At 38.7% G+C, this 27,553-nt stretch overlaps 1 protein-coding gene across 2 annotated transcripts; it reads left to right on the top strand.

Moving 5' to 3' along the window:
* The first annotated feature begins 507 nt into the window (after positions 1-507).
* Positions 508-26,878, top strand: LOC123772117 (amidophosphoribosyltransferase). 2 transcript variants are annotated; one of them, XM_069311136.1, is made up of 10 exons: positions 508-677; positions 9,233-9,354; positions 9,605-9,753; positions 10,048-10,300; positions 11,437-11,525; positions 11,948-12,152; positions 18,789-18,916; positions 19,050-19,271; positions 21,658-21,778; positions 24,462-26,878. In XM_069311136.1, exons 1-10 carry the CDS (start codon positions 673-675, stop codon positions 24,599-24,601), a joined length of 1,434 nt encoding a protein of 477 aa, XP_069167237.1. In that variant the 5' UTR covers positions 508-672; the 3' UTR covers positions 24,602-26,878. The 2 variants fall into 2 exon arrangements, with proteins under 2 accessions (XP_069167237.1, XP_069167236.1); XM_069311135.1 differs by lacking the exon at positions 508-677 and adding an exon at positions 5,146-5,804.
* The last annotated feature ends 675 nt before the right edge of the window (positions 26,879-27,553 follow it).

Raw genomic sequence — 27,553 nt, 5'->3', positions numbered from 1 at the left:
TTCTTTCATTCTGATGCCTGTTACCTAGCAGTAAATAGGTACTCAGCAGTTAGACAGCTGCTACGGGCTGCTTCCTGGGAGTGAGTAACAAAAAGGAGGCCTGGTCGGGGATCGGGCCGCGGGGACGCTAAGCCCCGAAATCATCTCAAGATAACCTCAAGATAAGATGTACCTCCTTGCTTAGCCAAACGAATTTTGGGTTTCTTGAACCTATTTATATACATTTGTAACTATTTCCCGCTACCGCTGTCTAGTGTATATTTTGTGCTCTCCGTACATATAGGTTTTAGTTCTAAACATGCAACAGCTTTTGTTATTGTTCTGTGACTAGTGTCATTGGGCGAGCTGTCCCTGACGAGGCTCCCATGATGCGTACACCACGGCGCGCGTCTGGCAGGCGCGGATGGAAGACCTTGTAGGTGCCCACAGTACGATAATAACTGACAGCGTCCGGGAACGGCATCCAGTAAAGCTACCGTGGACTTTGGGATATCCATTACCCCCGCGGCTCTGTCTCGAACCAGATCTTACCGCAGGAAATTTAGCCTCCTGTCACATGCTGGTAGCTCGCAGCACAGCTAATCAGGAACACTCTGCAAGTGTTCACTTGCAGAGTGAACACTTGGGACACTTGGCAATTTCTATATTGAAATCGTCAGAGAGGCGCAGTGAATGGGGTAAGGTCACAGCCGTACGCAGTACTGGGTTCAATTCCAGTGATAATATAGATTTTTTTGTGTGAAAAAGCTTAGGTACGTATATACAGCAATGCGCGTCTACCCTATTCTACATGAAAGTTTACATAGTAAGGATCCCGGTAGTAAAGTTGGGTTTGTTTGCGACCCACAATCGTGAATCCGGGGTTCGAAACCCTAGCAGGACAGAAATGGTTGGGCACGTTTTCTTGGATGTAATGACTGTTCACCTAGCAGTAAATAGGTACCAGTTAGTCAACTGTTGTGGGGGTTTGCATCCTGGGGAGGCTACCTACCTTGAGGCTACCTTGAGGTGCTTCCGGGGCTTAGTGTCCCCGCGGCCCGGTCGTCGACCAGGCCTCCTGGTTGCTGGACTGATCAACCAGGCTGTTAGACGCGGCTGCCCGCAGCCTGACGTATGAGTCACAGCCTGGTTGATCAGGTATCAAAGGGGGTCAGAAATTCGACTTTGGGGTGGCGGGGGATTATATATATGCTTAATGTATATTTATTTTGTATTTATATATACTAGTATATACATAAACTAGCATATACATATGCTAGCTACCTGTCCCCGACAAAACGAATTATAGTATAGATCAAGCGTTAGTTATGAACTTATCTAATATTCCCATCTCACAGGATAGTTAGTTATGCATGGAATCAATAAAAGAAGAATTTAATAAGTCTTTCCGGCATATGAATAAGAATGACTTGTGTGTTTTGCCTCAAACTGGGCCATTGAAGGCAGCACACAAGCGGTTTTAAGGGGATTAACGGTCAGGTGTTTTGTGTGTGAGATAGTCCTTCCACGCCAAGATGGAAATTTACCGGGGGTCAGGTCAAACAGTTCCATTAAGGAACTGACCTTGACATTTACTTGACACATCTACCGTCCGCGTCACCTAACGCTTGTTGTGTTGTTAGGGGGTAGAAATAGCCTAAGCTACTCTATCCCTTTGAGATGCATTTTTTCCTTGTTTCAATAACATACTTGAACTTAAACTAACGCTTGTTCACATAGTTTACAATTGGAATGCTCACGGCTGGAGACTTATTACCCACAGCTACCTGCCATAAGCATCGACATCACAGCCTAATTTTGGCACTTACAATTTTCTACATAACTTTCTATATTTCTAACATCAGCACTTTCTATAGTGTCGATGTTTTTTGCAGCTTGGAAGGAAAACTCGTTTGGTCCACTCCAGCAGTTGGGGGTCCAACAACAGCTGTTGGAGGGGGGCCAAGTAGTTAGCAACACCGAAAGCAGCAATAATAATTAGTAATGGTAATGTCTTCCCACAGACATAATAACATAGGATACAAACCCACACTTGTATATTTGTGAAATTCATGTAAGGAATTTACACCAAGTCTTTCGTACTCTCCTGAGTGCTTTATCAAGGTCTGAGTGTGTGATTAAGATGAGACTTACATCTCAATGTCTAATGAAGCTGATATCCTCAGATTTAGCTACCCAGAACAAAAAACTGCAAGTAGCACGGGCTATGGTGAGCCCGTAGTAGAATTACCTGGCACAGGAGCGGGGCTGTAACTGGCTCATGGGTCCAGTCCTCTTATCCTTCTTGACCGACTGACCATGTCACCTCTAATCCTTACTGCTGATGTACCTGCGGTAATGTCTTCCACAGACCGTTGTTATTAACCAAGGTGTTCATCTCGATAATAATAATAATAATACAATGCTACTAATGAGAGTGATAAAATTAATAAAAAATAATGGATGTTCGATAAGAGGTTTGGAGAAGAGTGAGAGTTAATTAACTATTGTTGTTAGAGAGTAGATAAGACCCTGCGGCCCCGCGGGCGTTTACACACCTGGTACAACAAGTCACAGAAAATAAACATTGGTTGGTTAACTATAGTAGAATAAACAAATATATATATATATATAAATATATATATATATATATATATATATATATATATATATATATATATATATATATATATATATATATATATATATATATATATTATATATATATATATATTTATATTTATTTATTTATTTATTTATTTATATTTATTCTCCAGTATAAATGTATATTGGATCTATAAGCCTTGCAGGTTGTGATACAGCCGTTACAGTTACAAAGACAATAAAAAAGTTGAATAAGAGTTGAGGTTAGCAACAGAAGATAATGCAGTGACACGTACTTTTACGAGGCTACTGAATGGCGAGTGATAAAATTGTTATCATTACTTTTTTCTTTGTAATATGCGCATCACCTGCTGGCTAGCCGGTTAAACGTCGCTGAATCTGGTTAGTAACTGGTTTGGTGATCGCGAAGTTCGGCTATATATTGGGGGCTCTGAAGAAGCCCAACGGGATTTTTTTATTTAGATTTTTAACACTTTTCTTTATTTATTTTCTAACAGTGCGTACCTGGAAGAGAAACATATTCTATAGTCAAGAACGTTGACGATGTTGGGCAACAGCTTGTGTTATCCCTCATAAACAGGTTATCCCTCTTGGCAAATTCCCACAGAAATGTAAGAAACCAGATATCATTTTCATCTGGTTTCATCTGGTTAAAAATTTCATTATCTGCTGATGTAGACCATATATAAATTGTGTTGACAAAATTATTCGCATACCCTACGTCACTATGTGATGGAGTGCAAAAAAGATACGTGAGTTCAGAGACAATTCTATAGCAAATGTTCAAGAGATGTGTAAATATTTAATTAAAAATGATCTGCTACCAGAAATCTTAGCCAAATATCCCCAGTTTGCTAACTGTAGGTAGTAACTAAGTGATTGTAACCTATCCACCGCTGCCCACTAGATGGGGGGCGGTGTGCAGGACAAACATATCAATTGTGACACTAGGCTCTCCACATATGTCATTTGCTTAACTTAGAGACTATACTTGTGGTCGGCCTCGAGCCCATTGTTAATGTGACGATGTGCATTGAATTTTCTAACTAGCACATCAGGATTGTTACTTGCTTAGCGAAATGAATTGCGCGGTTCAGTTCCTGAGCTTATTATGTGCCTCTGTAACTCTTTCCACTACCCCCCACAAGATGGGTATGGGGTGCATAATAAATTAACTAAACTAAACACTGATATAATGCTAGGAGGCTTTGGGTAATTCGATGGACGCCCTATTTACTGCTAAGTATATTTCAAATTCAAGTATAGTGCGTTTATTGAGATAATAAGATACATCTCAAAAGGATAAAGTAGCTCAGGTTATTTCTACCCTCAATAGGTATATTTACTGTACTCTTCTGGGTACAGCATTAAGTGATAAGACGCTCCCAATTATTTCTGCAACCCGTTCTCGACTCAAGTCCATTACATCCAGCGGTCGACCCCACAGACGCATTCATAAATTTTAACATGCTGTTCATTCAAAACGGGAATTTTCTCAGGTATAAATTAATATTATAATATATTAACATATTGTGCATATATAGGCATAGGTTAGGTTAGGTTAGGTGTTTAGGTTCTGTTGGCGATTATTTGTATTTGTAGTACGTGGGTGAAGCATTTATAGCGTTGTGATTCGAACAAAATTCGTCAGTGAAACACTTGTTCCGGATATGTTCGAACATCAGCAGTTGTGAGTCGTGTGTAAACCGCTTTTCATTCATAAACAGGGGGTTTGGCGGGTGCATGGAATCACTTTTGGATCTTTGTTTGGAGGACGGGCTGCATTTACAGCGCTGTATTTCGAACAAAATTCGTCAGTGAAGTACTTGTGCCGGAAGTGTTCGATCATCCTCAGTTGTGAGTCGTTTTTCATTCATAAACAGGGGGTTTGGCGGGTGCATGGAATCACTTTTGGGTCTTTGTTTGGAGGACGGGCTGCCGCCAGGGACTCGATCCCGGAAATCTCAATTTTAAGTCGACAACGAACCCGACCATACTATCGGCACCTTATAACCCACTGACTCGTTACTGTGATTACAATATTTATTAAAAGGGAACAACGGAAGTAATTGTTATATTTAAAGCAGCTCGGTACTAAATACTTAAGAATGTAATAAAAACAAATACAATTTAAAGGCCTAATGGTGGCCCCCGGGCGGCCTCTGAGGTCTGGGACCGCCCTGGCAGGACAGGCAGGACAACACCAGGCTTATCTCCTTTTCCTCATGCTTACCTTACCTTTCCTGCTCAAGTTTGTACGTTCCAGATAAAAAATGAAAGGTCATACGTACTCATAACACTATTTTGTCATTATTTGTATTTTGGAGAAGAAAGATTTAAGAACTTTAATAAATCTGGCTTGTAAAAATCTGCATTGTTTATTTAGTTGAAAATAAAGTAATTATTTAATTATGCTAAAGGTAATCAGATGTTATATAATTTTAGTGGAAGGATCTGAAAACAAAATCATTAGAGTAGAATTTCAGAGATAATACGATGTGTGGTGTAGGAGCGAGAGGGAGTACAACAATAGTGAGGTGGTTGGTATGACGTGCAGGAGGCGGGCAGCTAGGCGGCCGGGTGCTGGAGTGACCAGTGTGGCGGTCATAGACACTCGTGTGAGGTGTGTCTGTTGTCAGGGCGGCTCCAGCTTCAATGACCCTGCCACAGAACTTCTCGTACTAGTAGTGTCAGGTGTTGGAGGCCCTTGTGTGGCGGCCGAGCAATTGTTCAGTGTTTATTGACATGTGTGTGTGGCATGTGTTTTGAAGTTGACGGTATTTAAATCCCTTGAACTAGCAGGGTACAACACTTTGCGGTTGTAACACCCACATGACCGTGCCCAGCTGAGGCTCACGTCGTGGAAATGTAGTGTAACTAACGACAAGACGCTGAAGGACAGTCGGAACCATTTACACAAGACGAAAGCAGTTTGGGGGGAAGATGACCTCGCGTATCCAAGACCCAAGCCCTTCGAGCCCTCCGCTCTTGAGCTGGGGTTCGAGCAGCCCCCTAGAGGGCCGTGGTGCCCCTGGGGGTACAGGCGGCGTGTCCTGGGGCAACCTGGAGGACACGGCTGAGAGCGAGGGGCTGAGGGAGGCCTGCGGTGTGTTTGGCTGTGTCCTAACTAAGGACGCCGACCCTCAGGCCGTCAACGTCGCCCACGTTATCTACGTGGGTCTGGTGGCTCTCCAACACAGGTATACTGACTCTCCTTAGGTCTGGTGGCTCTCCAACACAGGTATACTGACTCTCCTTTAGGTCTGGTGGCTCTCCAACACAGGTATACTGACTCCTTAGGCCTGGTGGCTTTCTAGCACAGGTATACTGACTCCTTAGGTCTGGTGGCTCTCTATCGCAGGTATACCGACTCTCCTTAGGTCTGGTGGCTCTCTAGCACAGGTACTGACTCTCCTTAGGTCTGGTGGCTCTCCAGCACAGGTACAGACTCTACTTAGGTCTGGTGACTCTCCAGCACAGGTATACCGACTCTCCTTAGGTCTGGTGACTCTCTAGCTCAGGTACTGACTCCTTAGGTCTGGTGGCTCACTCACCTTCACATGTAATTATCAAACGAAGGCACCAAGCCGGAGATGGGCCAGTCCTCTACAGTCCCTTGACCTAATGGCTCATAACACAGGTATTGACACCTGCGGTTGCGCTGGCAAACTGGTCCTTAGGGTTCTTCTGTCCAGGTGGATATTGGCTTTTCAATACAGGCAGCTGTACCACGTCATTGATTATTGGAGCTTGTTAAAAATAGTTCAGGAACTTTTTAAACTAAAGAAATTTATTTATATCGAGGTTAACAATTACTGTATGTTCAGGAATGTCCGATAGGTCGGGGAAAGGTTCGATAAGTCTTGGAGGGGGGGGGGGAATTATCAAGGGAAAGCACCAAGCCATTACAACTATATAGCACTAGGAAGGGATCAGGATAAGGATTTGGGATGGGACCGGGGGCCAACCACTTGGACGGTCGGGGATTGAACGCCGACCTGCATGAAGCGAGACTGTCGCTTAACCGTCCATCCCAAGTAGCTGGACGGGTGGGGGGAGGGGGGGGGGAGGTGAAGTTTGACACGTCTGGGGGAAGAAAGGTCCGACACGGCTGGAGAGATTTGTGCACGGTTCCTTACACTCGATGCCTCGACTTACCCATAGGTCCTCGGGTGCTAGGAGACTGGGATCCCATCTTGGAGAATTACTGACCAGTAATTAGCCGCGGTCATAATTCCGTGGCTTAGGACCTCGATGAGCCAAACAGGTTCTCTCTCCCTGATACTGAGCTTGCACTCATTTTGCATAATTGATTCATCTGGGAGTAACGTTTAGGTTTCTCCTACTTTTGCAATGCAGGTAGTCTATTACTAATTATATTCGGAAACACAATAACGAGGAAACAAGTTATTTACTTGAATCTACCTTAGAAGACAGGAAGTCGGCTGTTTGTCAAAGGTTTCCCCACTATTATGTCAAACCTTAGGAACGAGGTAGTATCGTGAAGTAATTAAAATAATTTGGCAGGTGTAGTCAGACGCCCCTTCTGGTGACAGTGCCGTCACGTGTTACATAAACAAGGCGGCTGTTGAGTCGGCTGGTAATGATTACATATTAACAGCGCCACGTGTGAATAACCATCTGTATCATTGGTTCTAGCATAACTGCATGTTCTTTTCATCCTATCGTGAATGATCCCAACGAATGTTATATAATATTCTGTAACAGATGTTCGATAGGCTTGTTGCTTGGCGCCTTCTTTTGATAATTACGATGTTCATATGTGACTAATTTAAATTACAGTACATGGAAAAAACTATAACCTTCCCGCGTCTAGAAATGCAGTTTGCAAATGCGCAAAAAAATAGAAATGCAATGCTCTGCAAATCAAGGGACCCAGAATGTGGAATGACCTTCCAATACAGGGGTTTGGATTCGTAGTCCTGAGGTTCCGGGTTCGATCCCTGGTGGAGGCAGAAACAAATGGGCAGTTTCTTTCACCTTCTTTCAAGGGGCCTCGTAGCCTGGTGGATAGCGCGCAGGACTCGTAATTCTGTGGCGCGGGTTCGATTCCCGCACGAGGCAGAAACAAATGGGCAAAGTTTCTTTCACCCTGAATGCCCCTGTTACCTAGCAGTAAATAGGTACCTGGGTGTTAGTCAGCTGTCACGGGCTGCTTCCTGGGGGTGGAGGCCTGGTCGAGGACCGGGCCGCGGGGACACTAAAGCCCCGAAATCATCTCAAGATAACCTCAAGATAACCCTGATGCGTCTGTTCACCTAGCAGTAAATAGGTACCTGGGAGTTAGACAGCTGCTACGGGCTGCTTCCTGGGGGGTGTTTTAACAAAAAGGCCTTGTCGAGGACCGGGCCGCGGGGACGCTAAGCCTGGAAATCATCTCAAGATAATGTCAAAGGTTGTACCCCTCTCAACCAGCTTAAGAGAAAAACCTAAGTACTACCTAATAAACTCCATGTAACCTACCTTACCTCCTAAAGGTCAACCTTTGTCTTGCTATTTTCAAACAATATTGATTATTGATCAACTTGTTTAACTGCTGGTATCTGCCATGTATAAACTTAGACAATTTTAATCTTCTGTTTTAGTTAAGATTCCTTCAGCTGTTCTGTTGCATTTTCTGCTGTTCTATCTATCATGTAATTATCATCATTCTCCCTTTCATTTTTCATTTTTTTCAATTAAATTTATACTTTTGATCTCGAGTGGTATTAAGTATTAGTCTAAAGTTTTTTCCCTACAACTTGCCGGAAAGGCTGTGCGTATTAGTGGCTTTAGGTATTGTATGTACTAGCTCTGTCTATAAATCTAACATAAGTTTGTAACTCATTTTCAACGTACAGTATGTACCTTTACCTGAATAAACATTTTATCTTATCTAAGAGAATAGGTAAAAAATTTATTTGCGTGGTTAAGATCTTCTGTCCTTTAAGTAATTCCCAAACCTGTTTAGGACGCTGTTTTGAATACCTAATGTACTTGGCCTGTGTTGCATGATTGACAGCCACGTGCTCTCAAATCTAGAAAGACGGTTATGATTTCGTTGTAGTCACCACTATTAAAAATAGCCTTGCTTAATTTCTGCGTTCCTTCCGTTTGGAAAGCCATGTTGACCATGCGATATATCTTCAGTAACCAAATAACTTTTTGTGGGTAACTCAAATATTTTATTGCCGCATTGACAGAAACTGGTCAATGATTGTAAAAATCTTTATTCATTCTATATACCTGTCGTGATTTTTGCAACCTTGCGACATTGACATATTGCATGGGAAAGCCTAGTATATATAGACGAGTCTGTCAATGTTAGCATTACGGGCCATTCATGCCCGTGTCACCTTTTGGGTGGCTTTATCTTTATCAATCATCAATCAATGTTAGCATTAATAATTACTAAAGATATGTTATAGTAATTAGGACAACCCTCTTAAAGAGATACGTCGGTGGTAGTGCTGGGTTGAACAGTGATGCCTTAGAACAGTACAGACTTGCAACTGGGATTGAAAGCAGCCAACGCTGAGCACCGAATGTTGAGTAAGCAATTATACTGTTAGCTTTTAATCTTGTCTGCACTAAGAAATGTGTTTGTGTATGTGTGGTGGTATTGCAGAGGTCAGGAGAGCGCTGGCATCGTCACCAGCGAGGGTCGAGGTAGCATGGAACTTCATTACCACAAAGGAAACGGACTTGTAGCAACCATCTTCTCCGACGACAAGCTCAGCAAACTCAAAGGTGAGATTCTTCACGGCATTGTCGGCTTCTGGGAAGGTGAGACTGATAATCAGGCCAGTGAAAATGACATAGATTCAAGTGTCGGGGGCGCGGGTTTATAATTATATCTACTACTATTTTGTAACTATTAAAACCTTGTCGAACATCTTGATTATATTTATCTGTATATATATATATATATATATATACTAATCTTAGAGTTCCGATAGCATTAAGTATAATTGAGAAATTGGCGTGGGGTCTTACACAGGTAAGGTGGGTATAGGGCACTCCCGGTACTGTACAGCCGGTGGGCGTGACCCCTCCAACACGCAACCCTTCATGGTCCACACCAGACATGGTCCGCTCGCCACTGCTCACAATGGTGAACTCATCAATGCTGTCGCCCTGCGTAAGACGGTAAGTTTTAATAGAGAGAAAATACCGAATAAAGTTTATACTGTCTTTGTTTGCCCTTGTGAATATATATTTATCTTCATTTTGTGTGTACAGTACAGTAAATGTAATTTTGTTGTGCAGCTTTATTGTACTTATATATATGCATAGTTTACATATAAATATGTATACATAATTTATATGTATGGTCAATATTTGTGTATATATTGTACTTTGGTAACATTTTTCAAGAAAGCCGACATTAAAATTTGTATACTATACTGGTCAGGCTTATTGTATTCCAATTATTTTTGGCAGGTTTTGGACAGAGGTGTTGGTTTATCAACACAGTCAGACTCTGAGCTGATCACACAGATGCTGTCACAGACACCACCTCGAGGAGAGAAATCTGGTCCTGACTGGGGTGCCCGGATACGACATCTGATGGAAGCTACTCCCACTGCATACTCCCTGGTCTTGCTGCACGAGGATAAGATATATGGCGTGAGGGACCCTTTTGGCAACCGGCCCCTCTGTATAGGCCGACTCATGCCTGTAAAGGATATTTATGGTAGTGATTTATTTTTTTTTATTTCTGAGTATAGTTGGCACATTATATTTGCATTATCCCAGCAGTGCCTAGGATAGTCTCTCTCCCTCCTATTACAATCCTCTTCTTTCCCTCCATCTTCCATTCCTCTCTCTCTTCTCTCCCATCTGGCCAACCAGCTTCATCATTTCCATTTACATCTGTACCTGTAAGAGAGTGCTTGTCTGTCCATCCAAAGTTGGAGGCCAGATGTGTGTGGGGTTAACCTCGCCTAACTTTGCAGGGTGGAATGGTCTGGGGTATGGGACAGACATAGGCTGGTCGGGGTAGGTCCGAGTTAAATGCTTTAAGAAATGTTCGCATTTAGAAGGACCTCTGTGATTTTCATGGAGTCGAGTGTGAAATGTGTGATTTCTCTAGTTTTTGATCATAATTATGTATTTTCTGGGAGGCCAATACAATTGTTTTAGTACTGCTTAATTTTTCTGAGGGAAGGTGGAGTAGGAAAGGATGATGGGGAGGGGTGAGGGACCAAGGGGATGGGGGATAAGGGAATCCCTTCTTCCTCTTCCCCCCAGTCCCCCCCCCCCTCTCTTAAAAAATCTATTATGAATCACAGAAACTCTGGGTGAAACACCAAATATATCACACTGTGAAAATTGCATGGGGGCAGGGGGGGGGGTCTATTAATGCTAATATTTTTTAAAAGTTTACTGACCAGTCTGTAACTGACTAGTCAGTTACAGACTGACCGGTCAGTTTCAGAGACTGACCGGTCAGTTTCAGAGACTGACCGGTCAGTTTCAGAGACTGACCGGTCAGTTTCAGAGACTGACCGGTCAGTTTCAGAGACTGACCGGTCAGTTTCAGAGACTGACCGGTCAGTTTCAGAGACTGACCGGTCAGTTTCAGAGACTGACCGGTCAGTTTCCTTGTATGTGAGACCATTCCTCCTGCAAAGGCAGGTTAGGCTAGCCCTAAGTGTCTGGCTTCAACCTTGTACAGACTGATAGACAAACTGACATTCTTTATGATAGATAGATATATATAGATAGGTAGGAGGCATGTTTAAATTCAGCAGTGGGATAGTGAAAATCTTGGAACCCAGTTATATTTATTATCTGACTTTAATAATTTTGATTTGAATCCTTACACAGATGGAATGGATTCGCCAAAACCTCTAGGCTGGGTCCTTAGTTCAGAGTCTTGTGCATTCCAGTCTGTGGGTGCTACACTTATGCGAGAGGTTAGTGTGTACGAGAATAATTTTGTGATGTTTTATTTGAAGGTTTGCCGTGAGTAAATTGACCATACGTACAGTAAGCTCAAAGTAAAATAATAATAGAAATTGTCAATTTACCTTGTTATATGCTTTTTCCATATAGGTTCTTTGTCTAACCGATTAGTTATCTTCATCACATTTTCAGCTATTGTAGTCTCAAGAGGTACCGAGGACTAGCAGCTGGAAACAGGGGTGTAATAACATAATGAGTGCATCTAAGAATCACAAATTTGCTGAAAGATAAATTAAAATTAAAGTGAAGCCATATAATAATTGATGTGCACTAGAGTATTTGTTACATTGTTTTACTTTAATCCAGTGCATGATCAATATTTTTTCTGCAACACAAGAGGGACCTTGACTGTTCTGTACTTTTAACTCCTTAGGTTTATCCGGGCGAAATAGTGGAGCTGGGTCCAGAGGGTGTGCGATCGCTTGACATTGTACCCCGGCCAAAGCCTGCCAAGCCATTCAGTGAAGCGCACGAAGACCCCAACCACACTGACCATGCTGATATCCTCCAGGGACCACCCCCTGCCTTCTGTATCTTCGAATATGTTTATTTTGCTCGGGCCGATTCTATATATGAAGGTATGCATGGGGGAATTCTTAAGACTATAAGAGTAAAGGATTCTGTAGAAGGCCTATCGGTCAATGTGAAACAACTATTTACATTCAACCATTCTCACTCGTACATTTATTTATCTTATGTTTGAACCTTTTCAGTTTTTACTTATATGATAATATTTAGTAACCTATTTCATAGATTTGCAACCTTGTTTCTGAGCCAGTTTTTTTTTTATATATATATTTACAGTAATTCTAAACTTATTCAACTTGAATCCATTGTTTAGTGTTTTAGCATATATGTACAGTATATACTTGGTACCCTTTTATATTTATTTATTTATTTATATATATACAAGAAGGTACATTGGGATTGTGAGGATACATATTATAGTAATTACAGTACAATCTTGTAAAGCCACTAGTACGCACAGCGTTTCGGGCAGGTCCTTAATCTAAGAAAATTTTAAGTAGGTAAATACTTTCAAAATTTATAAAAAAGGATAAGTTACAAGGCAAGAAAAAAATATATAAGATGAGAGAAGATTGTAGGTACTGTATATTAAAGCACAAAGGTAGCTCAGATTAATTGCAATGACAGCTTGAATAGTAGTTGACAAAAATTGGTAGGCACAGTACAGCATATGGCTAGCACATAGAAGAAGACAGCAATGAACACAATGATAAGGTTGTTTGGGTTAAGTACATAAAAATTAGGAGATTGGATAACACTAGATACAGAGCAAATTTAAAGCTCAGTGTAGGAAACTACGAAGATGAAATTAGGTACTTTTTGCTTTTGCTTTTAAATGAGGCAAAAGTTTGACAGCTTTTCAATTCACTAGGGAGTGAGTTACATAGACTTGGTCCCTTGCAGAGTGTTTTCACAGATTAAGTTTGACCCTGGGGATATCAAAGAGATATTTATTTCTGGTGTGGTGATAATGGGTTCTATTACATCTGTCCAGGGAGAGTTTCAGAGCATGGTTTGCATTTAAGAACAGGGTTTTGTAAATGTAGTTAACACAAGAGAATGTGTGGAGGGAGTTAATATTTAGCAAGTTAGGGATTTAAACAAGGGAGCCGAGTGTTGTCTGAAAGCAAAGTTAGTTATTATTCTGATAGCAGATTTTTGCTGGGTGATGATGGGCTTAAGGTGGTTTGCAGTGGTAGACCCCCATGCACAGATACCATAATTAAGATAGGGGTAGATTAGTGCATAATATAGTGAGAGGAGAACAGAGTTAGGAACATATCTTATTTTAGAGAGTATACCAACTGTTTTAGAGACTTTCTTAGTTATGTGTTGAATGTGGGTGCTGAAGTTGAGTCTCTTGTCAAGGAATAGGGCAAGAAACTTGCCACCATTTTTATTACTGATGTTAATGTTGTCTAGCTGTAGCTGAATTGCATTTGATGATTTGCTTCCAGATAAGATGTAGTAGGTGTTTTCTATGTTTTAAAGTTAGTTTGTTAGTTGACATCCATAAGTGGACTTTTTTTAATTCAGTATTCACAACATTATTTAGTGTATGTGGGTTGGGGTCTGAATAGATAAGGGTAGTATCGTCAGCAAACAATATAGGTTTAAGAATATTAGAGACATTAGGCAGATCATTGATATATATAAGAAATAGAAGAGGTCCTAAGATGCTGCCCTGTGGCACTCCAACGGTAATTGGTAGAGTGGAAGAAGTTGTATCATTGATGGTTACACATTGGTGTCTGTCACTAAGATAGGATCGGATGTAGTCAAGGGCAAGGCCTCGGATTCCATAATGCTGGAGTTTAAGTAAGAGGTAGTTGTGATTGACAGTATCAAAGGCTTTTCTTAGGTCAATGAAGAGTCCAATCGGAAACTCATTTTTGTCAAGGGCTGAGTAGATTACGTCAAGGAGACTAATGATTGCATCATTGGTGCTCTTTTGGGACCGGAAGCCAAACTGGCAGGGGCTGAGTATGTCAAATTTTACGAGGTAGGAATAGAGCTGTTTGTAAATAATTTTTTCAAATATTTTTGATAGGATGGGTAGATTTGATATTGGTCTATAATTGTTTATGTCCACTGGATTGCCTCCTTTATGGACTGGTGTTACTCCTTCTTTTTTAAGGATATCAGGGAAGGTGTGACACTATAGATTTGTTGAACAGTAGAGCTATGGGTGGGGCAAGGGCATGGGAGGCACTCTTGTATACAATGGACGGAATTTCACTGGTGTTCCTTGCCTTGGTTTTTAGAGAGTGTATGATGGACACAACATCTGCTGGGCTGATTGGTGAGAGGAGAAGAGAGTTTGGATAGCTGCCTGAGAGATATGTGTTAATGTGTGTCTGAGTCTGTGGGATTTTACTTCAAAGATTAGCACCAACCGATGAAAAGAAGCTATTAAATTCATTTGCCATTTCTAAATCGGTTGACGGTGTATACCCATCCTTAGAGTTTTATTTGGTTATGTGAGTGTTTTGTTCCTAGGATACTAGAGATTGTTTTCCATGTGCTTTTCATGTTGCCTTTTGCTTCATTGAATCTATTCACATAATATGCAAGTTTTGCCTTTCTTATGATACTGGTAAGCATTGACGAGTACCTTTTAGCTACTTCCTTTGAAACTAGTCCAATCCTAAGTTTCTTTTCATATTCATGTTTCTTGTTGATTGAGTTGAGAATGCCACTTGTGAGCCATGGATTGTTTAATCTTTTGTCAGTTACTTGCTTGGTAAGAAGGGGACAATGAAGGTTGTAGAGGCTTAGAGTTTTGGAGAGGAAGAAGTTAGCTAATGAATTTATATCCTGGGTATTATTGAAATCAGAATCCCAGTTAATATTATGAAATGCATTTGTAAGATTGCCTAAAGCTGATTCACTGTGTAACCTAAATGAAAGTTTCTTGCTTTTTGGTGGTGTTATGTCCATGTTCGCTATGAGAAAGGTAAGATAGTGGTCGGTTGTTCTGTCGTAGATTATACCAGATACAAGGGGAGCTGTTATGTTTGTCCATATGTGATCCAAGGTAGTGGCTGATGTTTGAGTGACTCGGGTAGGTTTGGTGATTGTGGGGATTAGCATACAGGAGTTCATGCTGTTAAGGAAATAGTAAACTTGAGAGCAATTTTGTTGACCCAGGTCAATATTGAAGTCTCCTCCCAGAATGATGTGGTTTTTGAGATTGTTGTTAATAATAAGATTCCTTAGGTTTTCTGAGAAAGAAGCTATGTTAGTATTGGGAAATCTATAGATGGCTCCAATAGTCAAAGAGGCTTTAAGGGATTTAATTGTAAACTGAGCAAAAGTATATTCACAGTAGTCATCTCTGTCACTAATGACACTGTTGCAGATAAATGTATCTCGGTAATATATAGCTGTGCCACCACCTTTTTTATTAGGCCTACAGTTATGAATGGCTTTATAACCAGCTAAGTTGTAGAGTTGGGTATAGTCTTTATTTAGCCAAGTTTCTGTTAAAATAATGAACGATAAGTTAGTACCTAGTGCTGTGAGTAATGCATTTATATCGTCAAAATGTTTACCAAGTGATCTAACATTTTGGTTGTAAAATGATAAGCAAGTGCTATTATGAAGTTTGTTTTTTGCCTGGTGTGCTGTGAAATACTTGTATTTAGTTTGGTAGCACATCCTTTCATTAATTTCTTCACTTTAATCATGTCCTCGCCTACTCAGTGCCTTTCTTTTGAGCAAAATTTGTTTATTAGTTTGTCATAGTGGAGGTTCCCAATTCCAAGGATTATCCATCATACATAATAATATCTCATAGCTCAAATAATAATTATATCAAAATGCAAGTGATTTCTTGCAAGAGCAAAATAAAATTGAAGTACTATTCAGTGTACTGTATAACATTGTTTTTATTGAGAAAATCCACTAGGGCAATGAGGTGGGTTTGTCATTGCCAAGTTGCATACTCTACCACTAGACCACTGCAGGCTTGTAAAAGTCATACAACTGGATTTCTACTGAAATCACAGGAAGTCTGGAGGCCCCTACTGAAGCAAGGCCAAGTTTTTATGTATGACCCACAAGCACTCGGGCAACAGGGCAGAGTGGTAGTCAGTGGTGGTCTACTGGTAGAGTATGCGGCTCATCAGTGCCAAAGTCGTAGGTTCGCGCCCACTTCATTGCCCTAGTGGATTTTCTCATTGATATGTCACGATAACGTGATTTCTGCATGATTATTTTTATTGGTAAAGCTTTGACATAAATCCTATGTCCTTACTAATCATGACCAATTCCTGTGCAATAACCATGTCTTGACTCAGTTTGTTTTGATATGTACACTGTATTGTAATATTGTCATCTTTACTTCTATCTTCTGCTTTAAATATTTTTTAAATAGATTAGAGTAAATTTGTTAGACATTGCTGTTTATATAAAGTGGTGGTGCAAATTTTGCATTAATCTGCGATATGCAAGGAGAGTACAAATTGTATTTAGTTATTGCTTTATCCCTCAATGTGAGGGCATTGAAATACGGTCATATCTGTCAAGGCACAAAAAATGAAAGTCCCCCATGCCAAAACCTAAAAAATTTCATTATGAAATTATTAAATTGTACTCAAAATGTAAGAAAAACAAGACAAAATAAATGTGTGCCTTCTTACTGGTGGGATGAGCTGTGAAAGGTGGTGGTGTGGTGATCTGAGCCAGCATCTGTGGACACCCAGTGCTGACTTTGCTGACAGTACAGTACCAGACACGAGAGACTAGTGTTCATCTTTCATCATTTATCCCGTTTATATATTTACTACAACATGAGAGTGTTGAATAGCTTGATTTATGAGCACATAATAATGTACTCGATCCTTGTTTTGTGAATTGACTAATAAGGATAATGTTTCTATGCCTACAATGCATATACTGTAATTAGTAGTTCACTGTGTCGGGGAACAGGAAGCCAGAATGTATAAATACACTATTTATAATGTTTCAGTGCTGTTGTATACTTCAGTAAGTTTTCAACATGTGGTATACTTCATTACAACCATATACAGTATATACAAATTCAGCATGTGGAGGCCTGCGGCGGTGCTTGCCTCGTGTGCCAATGTGAGAGCTCTGTCAGCGAAACACACTGCCCTGAGCACCACATTCTCATCATTGACCTTGGATGTCGTAGATGATCGATTGCTTATACAGTATAATAAGAGTGATATAGGTATAAATAGCTAGGCCCATATGAGTCCATATTAATAGAAGCTGTCTTGTATGGCCAGTAGGCCTTCTGTAGTCCCTTTATTATGTTCAAATGATGATTGACCTAGTACACTTCACAACTATTTAGTTGTGAAAAGTGTGTGAATATAATTGATATACGCATGTAATTATAATGAAATTTTATGCCGTGATGGTATAGTGAGGTAATCACAAAATACTGTAGCAGAATTTTGGAGTTCTAATTCCAGGTGGGATAGAAATGGTTGGGCACGTTTCCTTTCACCTAATACATCTGTTTACCTAGCATTAAATTAATACCCCGGAAGTTAGTCAACTGTTGTGGAATTGCATCTTGGAGAGGGTCAGTAGTTCGACTTTGGGGGTGGGGGGCCTCGATATAAGCGTGTCTAACAAAATGAAAATTAATATATGTATGTATATTGGCATCATTTATGTAAAACCCTGACAATAATAGTTTGTCAATGTATGGTTATAACTGCATTACCCCATGAATCACCATATGATGATAATTGCACTTTAAGGGTAACATAGGTTTACTATTGTTGACATTACACTAATTGGCTAAGTAGCTAGGGTGCATCTGATCAAAGGGTCATCATTGGCCCTTAACAATAAACAGCTACAGTGCAGCTAATTGGTGATAGTTGTCTTTCATTATTTGTTAAATTTGTAATGTATTTGCATACTTTCATAACTTTGGCACATTAACACTAATAATTTATCAATTATATTTAATGAAAGCTGACTAAGCTTTTCTTCACATTCTTTTAAGACCCTGGAAGATATTTCATAAGGCTCTAGTGACTTATTTGGTTTGTTTACCAAGTGGTTCCCTAGTAGCTGCTAGTTTACTATACCTGTACTCTATAAAATAGAATAACTGTAGGCATGTTGACAAACTCTTCAAAAAGAGTGAGATAAAATACTTATATAGAATAATCACCCACTCCCTCTTTATTATATGTTGGATGACCATTTTAGTGTCCCAGGATTTGGTGTGATTCATCTGAAAGACGTTTTTGGCATTCACATTTGCTTCCCTTACTAGCCTCACTGTATAATTTCCTTTTTCCTCTTGTTTCCTCTTTCCATTCATATCATACGTTTTTACAAAATTAATACAGTACAATGTATTTTATTCTACTTTGAATGAAAAACTTTAAGGTGGCGACCTTACCCTAACATTGTAATGTACAGTATTAAAATAAAAGAAGTTATATTGCTAAAATGTAATTAGCCTATTGAATGTAATGAGAATTAACAAGGGTTTTCCTTTTTAAATTCTTTCAAACAAAAAGGAAATAAAAAAAAAAATTTTTAGTAAAACTTTATAAGGACTGGAGTTTGAATTATGAAAAAGATATGTAACACTTCTTTAATTTGACTTTTAAGATAACTAATCATAATAAAATATTAAGTGTTATTTTATTCTTAAGAATATTTTATAGTAAGGTTTTGTTATTATTTAGGTCAACAAGTATACAGCGTGCGACAACGATGTGGGCGGCAGCTAGCTATAGAATCTCCTGTTGAAGCCGACATTATTTCCACAGTTCCAGAGTCTGCTACACCAGCAGCCATTGGATTTTCTCTTCAGGTGAGTTGTTTGAAGTCAAATTTGTCAATACTGTTAAGACATCATAGAAACAAATTACAGGTGTTAATATTTGATTTTTAAAAAGAATCTTAAACTTGAGTAGATATTTTCTTTAAAATTTCTTGTGTTACAGTCTGGTATCCCATATGTAGAAGTATTGTGCAAGAATCGTTATGTTGGACGTAGTTTCATCCAACCCGACACTCGATCCAGACAGCTTGCTGTTGCCAAGAAATTTGGTGCTTTGACTGAAAATCTTGCAGGCCGTAGAGTTGTTCTGGTGGACGACTCAATTGTGAGAGGTACCACTGTAGGACCTATTATCAGACTGCTGCGACAATCTGGTGCTCGGGAGGTGAGTACAATGTAACAGAGGGAGAGGAAAAAGGATTGTAATTACTGTACCTAATTGTAGTTATAGGAGGAGTGCTAAACTTGTGTCCCATCTACTTCATAAATTTGATTGCATACTCTTTTTATATTAGTGGTAGTATTGGCACTCAAGTCTCTGTTGCCACATCCCCTTAAATACAGTACAGTACTATACTCTATTACTGAAGAATTGTGATATTGTTGCTACAGCAATGTTTCTTGGTCTTGTACCCATGTTCTCTCTGTTTAGGGTACAATAAGAAAACTACTTAATAAATTGTCTTGATCACCAGATGCAATATAATTAGTGATAATGTCCATAGGATTTCTCGTCTTCCAATTTGGGAAGTCCTAGAAAGTTAAATCTTTGTGAGCTGTCAGAGTTTCAGAAACCATTTTGGTGTATTCCTTTGAACAATTGCTAGTACCTGTACTGTATAGCTACATGCATTTTTAAATGTAGGCACCACATCACACCTGCATATTCTAATTTTGAACCACACACTGGCAACATATTTCATTTTTTTGATTGCTCCATCAATGTACTTAACACTTTTAACATTGACTCGTTGGCGCATATTGAACAGTAAACTTTTCAGGCATCCCAAGGTCCTACTCAGCAGTGCCTAAAAATGTTTGTACAGTACTCTAATTTTTTTTTTTCGGTTAGTTTTTGGGTTAGAATTTGAAGGAATTTGCAAGTGTTTGCTTTATTGAACCACTCATTCCTTGGCTCCACTACAGTAGCTTTCATAGCTTATGCTCTAGCTCTCTTCGTCTCTCCATCCCTCTTCATCTTATATCCCCACCGCAGAGGATAGTTGTACGTGGAATCAAAGAAAAAAAATGGGATAAGAGTAAAGTCTACTAGCTTGCACTAATAAACTTTGAGTAAATTATATTATTTTCCAATATCTAAATGAAATAGTTAAAAAGCTCAAAGTATCTCATGCCATTTGGTCTGAAACATATGATAACTGGGAATCTAATACAAATGTTAGCCACATTCAGGACTGAACCCAGAGAAGTCAAAAGTGAGGTAGTCCTTAGTCCAAGTGAATAGTTAGAGACAGAGTGAAGGCTTTCCTGCTGAGATGGTAGCTACAAGAGATGTAAACTCCCTCACCATGCTTTAAGCTTTGCACAACATCCTTGACCACAGACCTTTCCCAGAGTGGTGATGGCTTTGTAGTATTCCTGGGAAAGTGTAAAGTACCATCACAGTAGCAAAATATCCACAAGATAATCTCAATTTATTGTCAATGTTTACAAATGAATTTACTAAGAGTATAGATGCAAAACAAAGTGCTTTGATAATAGATTATGCATGATGGTACTGAATATATGAATGTTAATGAATTCCAACATTGCACATATATTTGCAAACATACTGTAATTAAAAAATATGAATGTGCACACATAATCGTTCTATATCTCGGTAAAATGTAATCAAACATAACTTTCCTACTTTTCCAACAGGTTATTTGTAAGAGTAATTATTGTCTTGAGTGATGTGTAGTTGATCTTTGGTTGATCCCCTGATAAGCTAAGCCCACTGCTCATTTTAGCATTATTGAAACACTTGAAGTACGAATGATGTGTTTTAATATCAGAATGGTAGTGTTAGTGCTATCCAGAGGTTGGCTAGCACTGTATAGGCCTCTTACAGTTTGCTAGTTATGTGGGCCTGTGGTGACATACTGTCTTGCCACAGTCCCTTGAAATACAAACAAGTTACTTCCCTACTTGATAACCTTCCTCTGTGTAAGAGGAAGGTTATCAAGTTATCCATTTGTTGTTGACAACAAATAAGAAACACCAATAGTAGATAACGTTTTGCCTTTTAAGGACATTGTTAAATCTTGATGGTGATAGTGCTAACTAGCTAGTGTATATAACTAGACATAATGGGGAATTTTACTTGAATTTACCTGAGAGTTCACTAATGCTAGTGGTCTCAATGAGGTCAGAAAGCCAGCAGCTTGTCAAAGGATTTTTATATATATTTTTTTTTGTATCTTTTATTTTGTGAAGTCCTTACTAATAACATGTTATCTAATGTTTAAGCCAACTCTCATCTTGGTGTTTCTCTACACAAGTAATTTATTTGCATGTGAATGCACAAAAATATAAGTAAATTTGCTGATTGAAATATTATAGGCTAGGTAATAAATGCAGACAGACTAAAACGATTCAGAAGGGCCTAAATGGATTTGGAAAATACCTAAGTTTTCATGTAATTTTTTTTTTTTTTTTTTTTACTATTATGGGATTGCGGTACCTTGTATTTTTTTGCAGATTTATTCTTTAACACTGAATTAAATTTATTGTTAAAGATAAAAGTATTAATGATGTACATTATTCATCAGGTTCACATTCGTATTGCCTCGCCACCAATTCATCACCCATGTTACATGGGCATTAACATTCCAACACGAGGAGAACTCATTGCGAACAAGAAGCCACCTGAGGAGCTCGCAAAATTTATCGGTAAGGATTTAGCACCTGTTTGTTTTCTGGAATGTGATATTATTTCAATGTATTAGATGGACTTTAATATTAACAATGTTATTGTTTGATTACAGTACCAGTGTTGCTTATTATGGGGAGGGACAACTTTTTTCAAGAGGTAGTAGGAGTATTGTATGAAAGGATATACTGTAGGAGTATTGCATGAAAGGATATACTGTAGGAGTATTGTATTACAGGAGAACTGTAAATATACCAAGCAATGCTTGACTTGTGTAGTACAGTAGAAGCTTATTGAAACTGAATCCATTCCAAAGGTAATATAGATGCAACAGAAACAATCCATTCAGTTGTAAGATTGTTGCAAATGACTGAAATGTAACAAAAATTTGTTGGGTAGAATCTCCATACTGTGCTCACTGGACTTGACTGTAGTACTGTACCAAAAAAAATATGACCACTACAATGACTATTACAAAATTGTGGTTATAACATTCCAAAAACTATATGGAATCACTAAAAGTCCAGGTTCCTGAATAGTGTTTGCCATATTTTGGCTATTTATCAACATTTCGTAGTTATAGAACGCGGTAGTGTAAGAGAGAGACCTTTGTGTAGGGAGAAATAGCACTTGTAAGAGAGACCCTTGTGTAGGGAGAAATAGCACTTGTAAGAGAGACCCTTGTGTAGGGAGAAATAGCACTTGTAAGAGAGACCCTTGTGTAGGGAGAAATAGCACTTGTAAGAGAGACCCTTGTGTAGGGAGAAATAGCACTTGTAAGAGAGACCCTTGTGTAGGGAGAAATAGCACTTGTAAGAGAGACCCTTGTGTAGGGAGAAATAGCACTTGTAAGAGAGACCCTTGTGTAGGGAGAAATAGCAGTGTTAAATGTTGAAAAACAGTCTGAAACTCTGACCCCTTTCAGATGCACAGAGCATCATCTCAACAGAAAAATGTAATCTCCTAAAAAAAAAAAAAAAAAAAGTAAACAAAAGGGATAAAATGGTTAAGAAAAAGCAGATTGAATGCAAGAAAATATAGAGAAACAACAGTTAAATGTAGAAAAACAGCCTGGAATATTATAAGACATATAAATGAAGTATTGGGAAATGTGTATGACATGTATAGGGAGGGAACATTATTGGAACCAGGCAGGCAGGGACATGTGGTAGGCCCCATCAGTCACTTGGGAGAGGGAGGCAGTGAAAACCAGACCTGTGTTGTGGATGGTCTCCAACAAACACGATAAGTACAGTATTATAGATGTTTATAGTGGTGCTTCCCCTTTTCTTTGAGTTAGAGATAGGAATTTGTGGAAATAAGGATTTTTGGAACCTTGTGTGTAGGGAGAGTGGTGTGTTGTTAATTCAGGTGTATGTGCTCAGCTGTGTATCACATGGGGGTTATCCACATTTATTTTGTATATCCATTTGTAAACCCAGGCCCTTTGTAGTGACCTAAGAGGAGTGGAATAGAGTAATGACCTTAAGTCCTAGGTTGTAGAGGGAGAAGGAACCTACCCTCCCCCCTTTTTGTCTGTATCAATCCTGTGGTGGGTCCAAGTACACCTACCCCCCCTCCCCAGTTCTAAGAAGTATGAGGAAATCTGGTATTTGTTAAATAAAATCCTTTTTGTATAATTGTACCCCAAGGTACATTTCTTGTCTCATGTAGTTAGAACTGGAGATTATTACTATATAGACCCCTGCACTTCCACTATTTATAAGTAAGAAAGAGCGGGTGGTGTTGGCGATACTTTAGGGTATGGCTTTCAATCTCGTACCTTACAGTAGAACAGCTTTTGGCAATTAAAACAAAAATATTACGCAAGTGTTTTTGTTTACATACTATATTACAATTAATTATTATTTATAAGTTTTGTAGCACAAGCCAATCTTCAGGTATCCAGTGGCAGGAAAATGTGGTTACTGCACTTCGTATGTAGTACACTTCTGTCTTTAAAGGCATTCTTACATAATATTATAACTACATATTTAAGAATTTAATAAATTTGCAATATTAGTAGTGCACAGGAATTTGCAAGTGTTTGGTTTATTAAACCACTCATTCCTTGGCTCCACTACAGTAGCTTTCATAGCTTATGCTCTAGCTCTCTTCGTCTCTCCCTCCCTCTTCATCTTGTATCCCCACCGCAGAGAATAGTTGTACGTGGAATCAAAGAAAAAAATGGGATAAGAGTAAAGTCTACTAGCTTGCATTAATAAACTTAGAGTAAATTATGATGATATTTTTCAATATCTGAATGAAATAGTTAAAAAGCTCAAAGTATCTCATGCCATTTGGTCTGAAACATATGATAACTGGGAATCTAATACAAATGTTAGCCACATTCAGGACTGCACCCAGAGAAGTCAAAAATGAGGCAGTCCAATTGAATAGTTAGAGACAGAGTGAAGGCTTTCCTGCTGAGATGGTAGCTACAAGAGATGTAAACTCCCTCACCATGCTTTAAGCTTTGCACAACATCCTTGACCACAGACCTTTCCAGAGTGGTGATGGCTTTGTAGTATTCCTGGGAAAGTGTGGATATTTTGCTACTGTTATGGTACTTTACAAGATAATCTCGTCTGTGTGTATTAGACCATGTGAATAATGTATGGATAACATATTTTATAGAAACTGAGAGTTCCTGTGTATACAAAGACATTTATATTAGGTCTAATTAATTTGTTTGTTTTCCAGGAGCAGACAGCTTGGCATACCTGAGTATTGATGGCCTGGTGAAGGCAGTGAAGGATGGTGTCGTCAGTAAAAATTGTACACCATCCGGCCATTGTACTGCGTGTCTTGATGGAAAGTATCCTGTACATCTTGAATGGTAGCAGTATGTTTGTAGCAAGTAGCTGAATTTTTTTAAATTTGTGACTATTAGTTGATTTTGAATAAAATTGTCAGCTAATAAATAGCTCTAGAATCAATATTTTAGGATAATTGTGTGAGCTTATTTTTGTTGTTGTTGTTACTAATTTGTTATATATTCCACATGGATACCAGAAATTATAGCATCATAACTATAGAATATTTCAGTTAATAAAATGTGCTCTCTAAACCTTGAGTGCAGTATCATGACTACACCTTTCAGTACATGTACACTTACTCTTGATGGTGTTCATGTTTGACTAATGCAAGACTCAGATAAATGTACTATTTTTAGAAGGATAGGGGCCAAGAGCTAATGAATAGCTCATTGTTCTGAATGCGAAAGCAAAGTCTTCCTGAACACTTATTATACTGTATTTCCATCTTGCATCGTTTCTAAAGAAATAACTTTGTTGGGTTAATGCTTAATGGAGCGTCACCCTGCTCATTATTGTCCGAACTGCATTGTCCCTTTCATGGTCATTCATCTCCTTGTTGAATGTTCTGATTTTCAGGACTTGTGTGGCCTGCTTCCCGACTGTCCCTGGTGGTCATTTATCCCTCGATAGAGTACAGTACTTGGCAAGTCCAATACCTTTGATATTGTTCGCCTTGTGTGCTTTTGTTCTCGCATTGGCATCCTTATTGATATTTAGCACCTTGTAATATCCTGTGGCTTTGATGGTGCAACATAGTTCCCCGGCTTGGTGCCCTCACTAATTAGTTGTGTACACGTATATATACACAATACTGTATTCATGAAAGGGGAAAATTCGGTACAATACTTGTATGGAGCCAATATTATTGCAGTATCAAAAGCGACTTCATCAAAATATGTTTATACATGTCTATTAATTTTCTTTATCCTATTCAGTTCACATTCAAGCAGTTGTCAAGATGGATAGATGAAATTTATACATACACAATAAACCTCAGTACCTTGTCAAATGGATAAGTAATAATTATGAAAAATTATGCAATATCTAGTTGGTAGCTAAATGTGTAATCTGTCAATAAAACACAATACTGTACTTGTGGTGGCTGGGCCCTCATTCACACTCACTCTACACGGGTACTCGGTCATGGCGGCCTCCTAGGTATAAGCTGCACATGGCAGCCTTCTTGGGATGATGCATAGCTAAATGCAATATTCCCCTGATGAAACATGGTAGATGAGTGATGAATAGGTTTTCAGTGGGTAACACGTTCGGCAACCAAATTGTCATTTCACACGCTTATATGTAGGTTCTCTCATTGGTGGGTAACACATGCTTAATGATCCTGCAGCAACACACAGATGAACAACGTGTGACTGAAATCTCATTCCCTTTACAACTAATATTGTGGCAAACATGCAGACAATGTGTGTGGCAATGCTTCATAATGGTGCGATGGTGGCTAGTACTTTTCTAAGCTTCGAATGTCAGTGATAACTTTGTTGTCACATGATAGTGGTCCATCTCTTTGGGACACAGTCTATCTTTCTTACCACCTTGGGGTGCTTGGTAATTTGCTTGATAACTTGCATCTATAATTTCAAGGCCATGATTCTGGGCATCTGCAAGACAATATATTTACTATTTTACAACATTTGAGCTTGGTGGCATAATGAATAATCCTTTTTTGGTTACAGAATTACCTCAATTGTGCTTCTGACTAAAGCTTTTTCATAACAGGCTAATCAGGTGTAGGTATTTTAGCAGCTTCCTTGCTAAAAGCTGATATCATCATTCTGGTAATGTAGGCCGTACCGTCACTAAAATGTCATCGATTTCTGTTAGTTGTAAGCTGGTGATCTGACATATTAACCTTCTCGCCTCTGCCAGAGGCACAAAATCACACACTTCTAGTTTCATAGGATGGCTATCCTTTCTCTACGTGTATTGTTTCATTGTCCTTGGCTAATCTTTCAATAGGTACATAAAGGCCATTGTGTAATAATCATTTGTAGCACCTTTATTTTCACAAAGACATGCTTGATCTACCCTCATTATTATAGATTACATGATATTATGCACTCCTGGTTGGCACTGAAGGATAGAGACACACTGAACTAATCATGCCACATTAAACAGTAGTGGAAATCGACTTCTTCACAGGTACTCATAATTTTGTTTGCAACATATGTTAGTAAAAAGGGAATTCCAAGCATAATTTCCAAAATGTAGTATGTCATTTAATAGTGCCATATTTTATGTTGTTGCACATTTATGTAAAAAAATAACATTGTTTAATTGATAGACATGTTTAATTTAAAACCTTTTACTGTTCCCTGTGTGAGTAAGGAATATATATATATATATATAAATATATATATATATATAAATATATATATATAAATATATATATATATATATATATATATATAAATATATATATATATATATATATATATATATATATATATATATATATATATAAATATATATATATATATAAATATATATATATATATATATATATATATATATAAATATATATATGTCGTACCTAATAGCCAGAACGCACTTCTCAGCCGACTATTCAAGGCCCGATTTGCCTAATAAGCCAAGTTTTCATGAATTAATGTTTTTTCGTCTACCTAACCTACCTAACCTAACCTAACCTAGCTTTTTTTGGCTACCTAACCTAACCTTACCTATAAATATAGGTTAGGTTAGGTTAGGTAGGGTTGGTTAGGTTCGGTCATATATATACGTTAATTTTAACTCCAATAAAAAAAAATTGACCTCATACTTAGAGAAAAGGGTTGCTTTATCATTTCATAAGAAAAAAATTATAGTAAATATATTAATTCAGGAAAACTTGGCTTATTAGGCAAATCGGGCCTTGAATAGTAGGCTGAGAAGTGAGTTCTGGCTACTAGGTACGACATATATATATATATATATATAAATATATATATATATATATAT

Source organism: Procambarus clarkii, chromosome 69 (genome assembly GCF_040958095.1).
Source record: "Procambarus clarkii isolate CNS0578487 chromosome 69, FALCON_Pclarkii_2.0, whole genome shotgun sequence".
NCBI classification, from domain to species: Eukaryota; Metazoa; Arthropoda; class Malacostraca; order Decapoda; family Cambaridae; genus Procambarus; species Procambarus clarkii.
The sequence above is the reverse complement of the archived record's forward strand: the minus strand, read 5'-3'. Positions and strand labels throughout refer to the sequence as shown.

Bases quoted from the DNA above. Each gene is read 5' to 3' on its own strand.
- LOC123772117 (XM_069311135.1), top strand. From the start codon at position 5,548: ATGACCTCGCGTATCCAAGACCCAAGCCCTTCGAGCCCTCCGCTCTTG. The intron at 12,153-18,788 runs GTATGCATGGGG...GTTATTATTTAG, and splicing joins GGCCGATTCTATATATGAAG to GTCAACAAGTATACAGCGTG. The intron at 21,779-24,461 runs GTAAGGATTTAG...TTTGTTTTCCAG, and splicing joins GGAGCTCGCAAAATTTATCG to GAGCAGACAGCTTGGCATAC.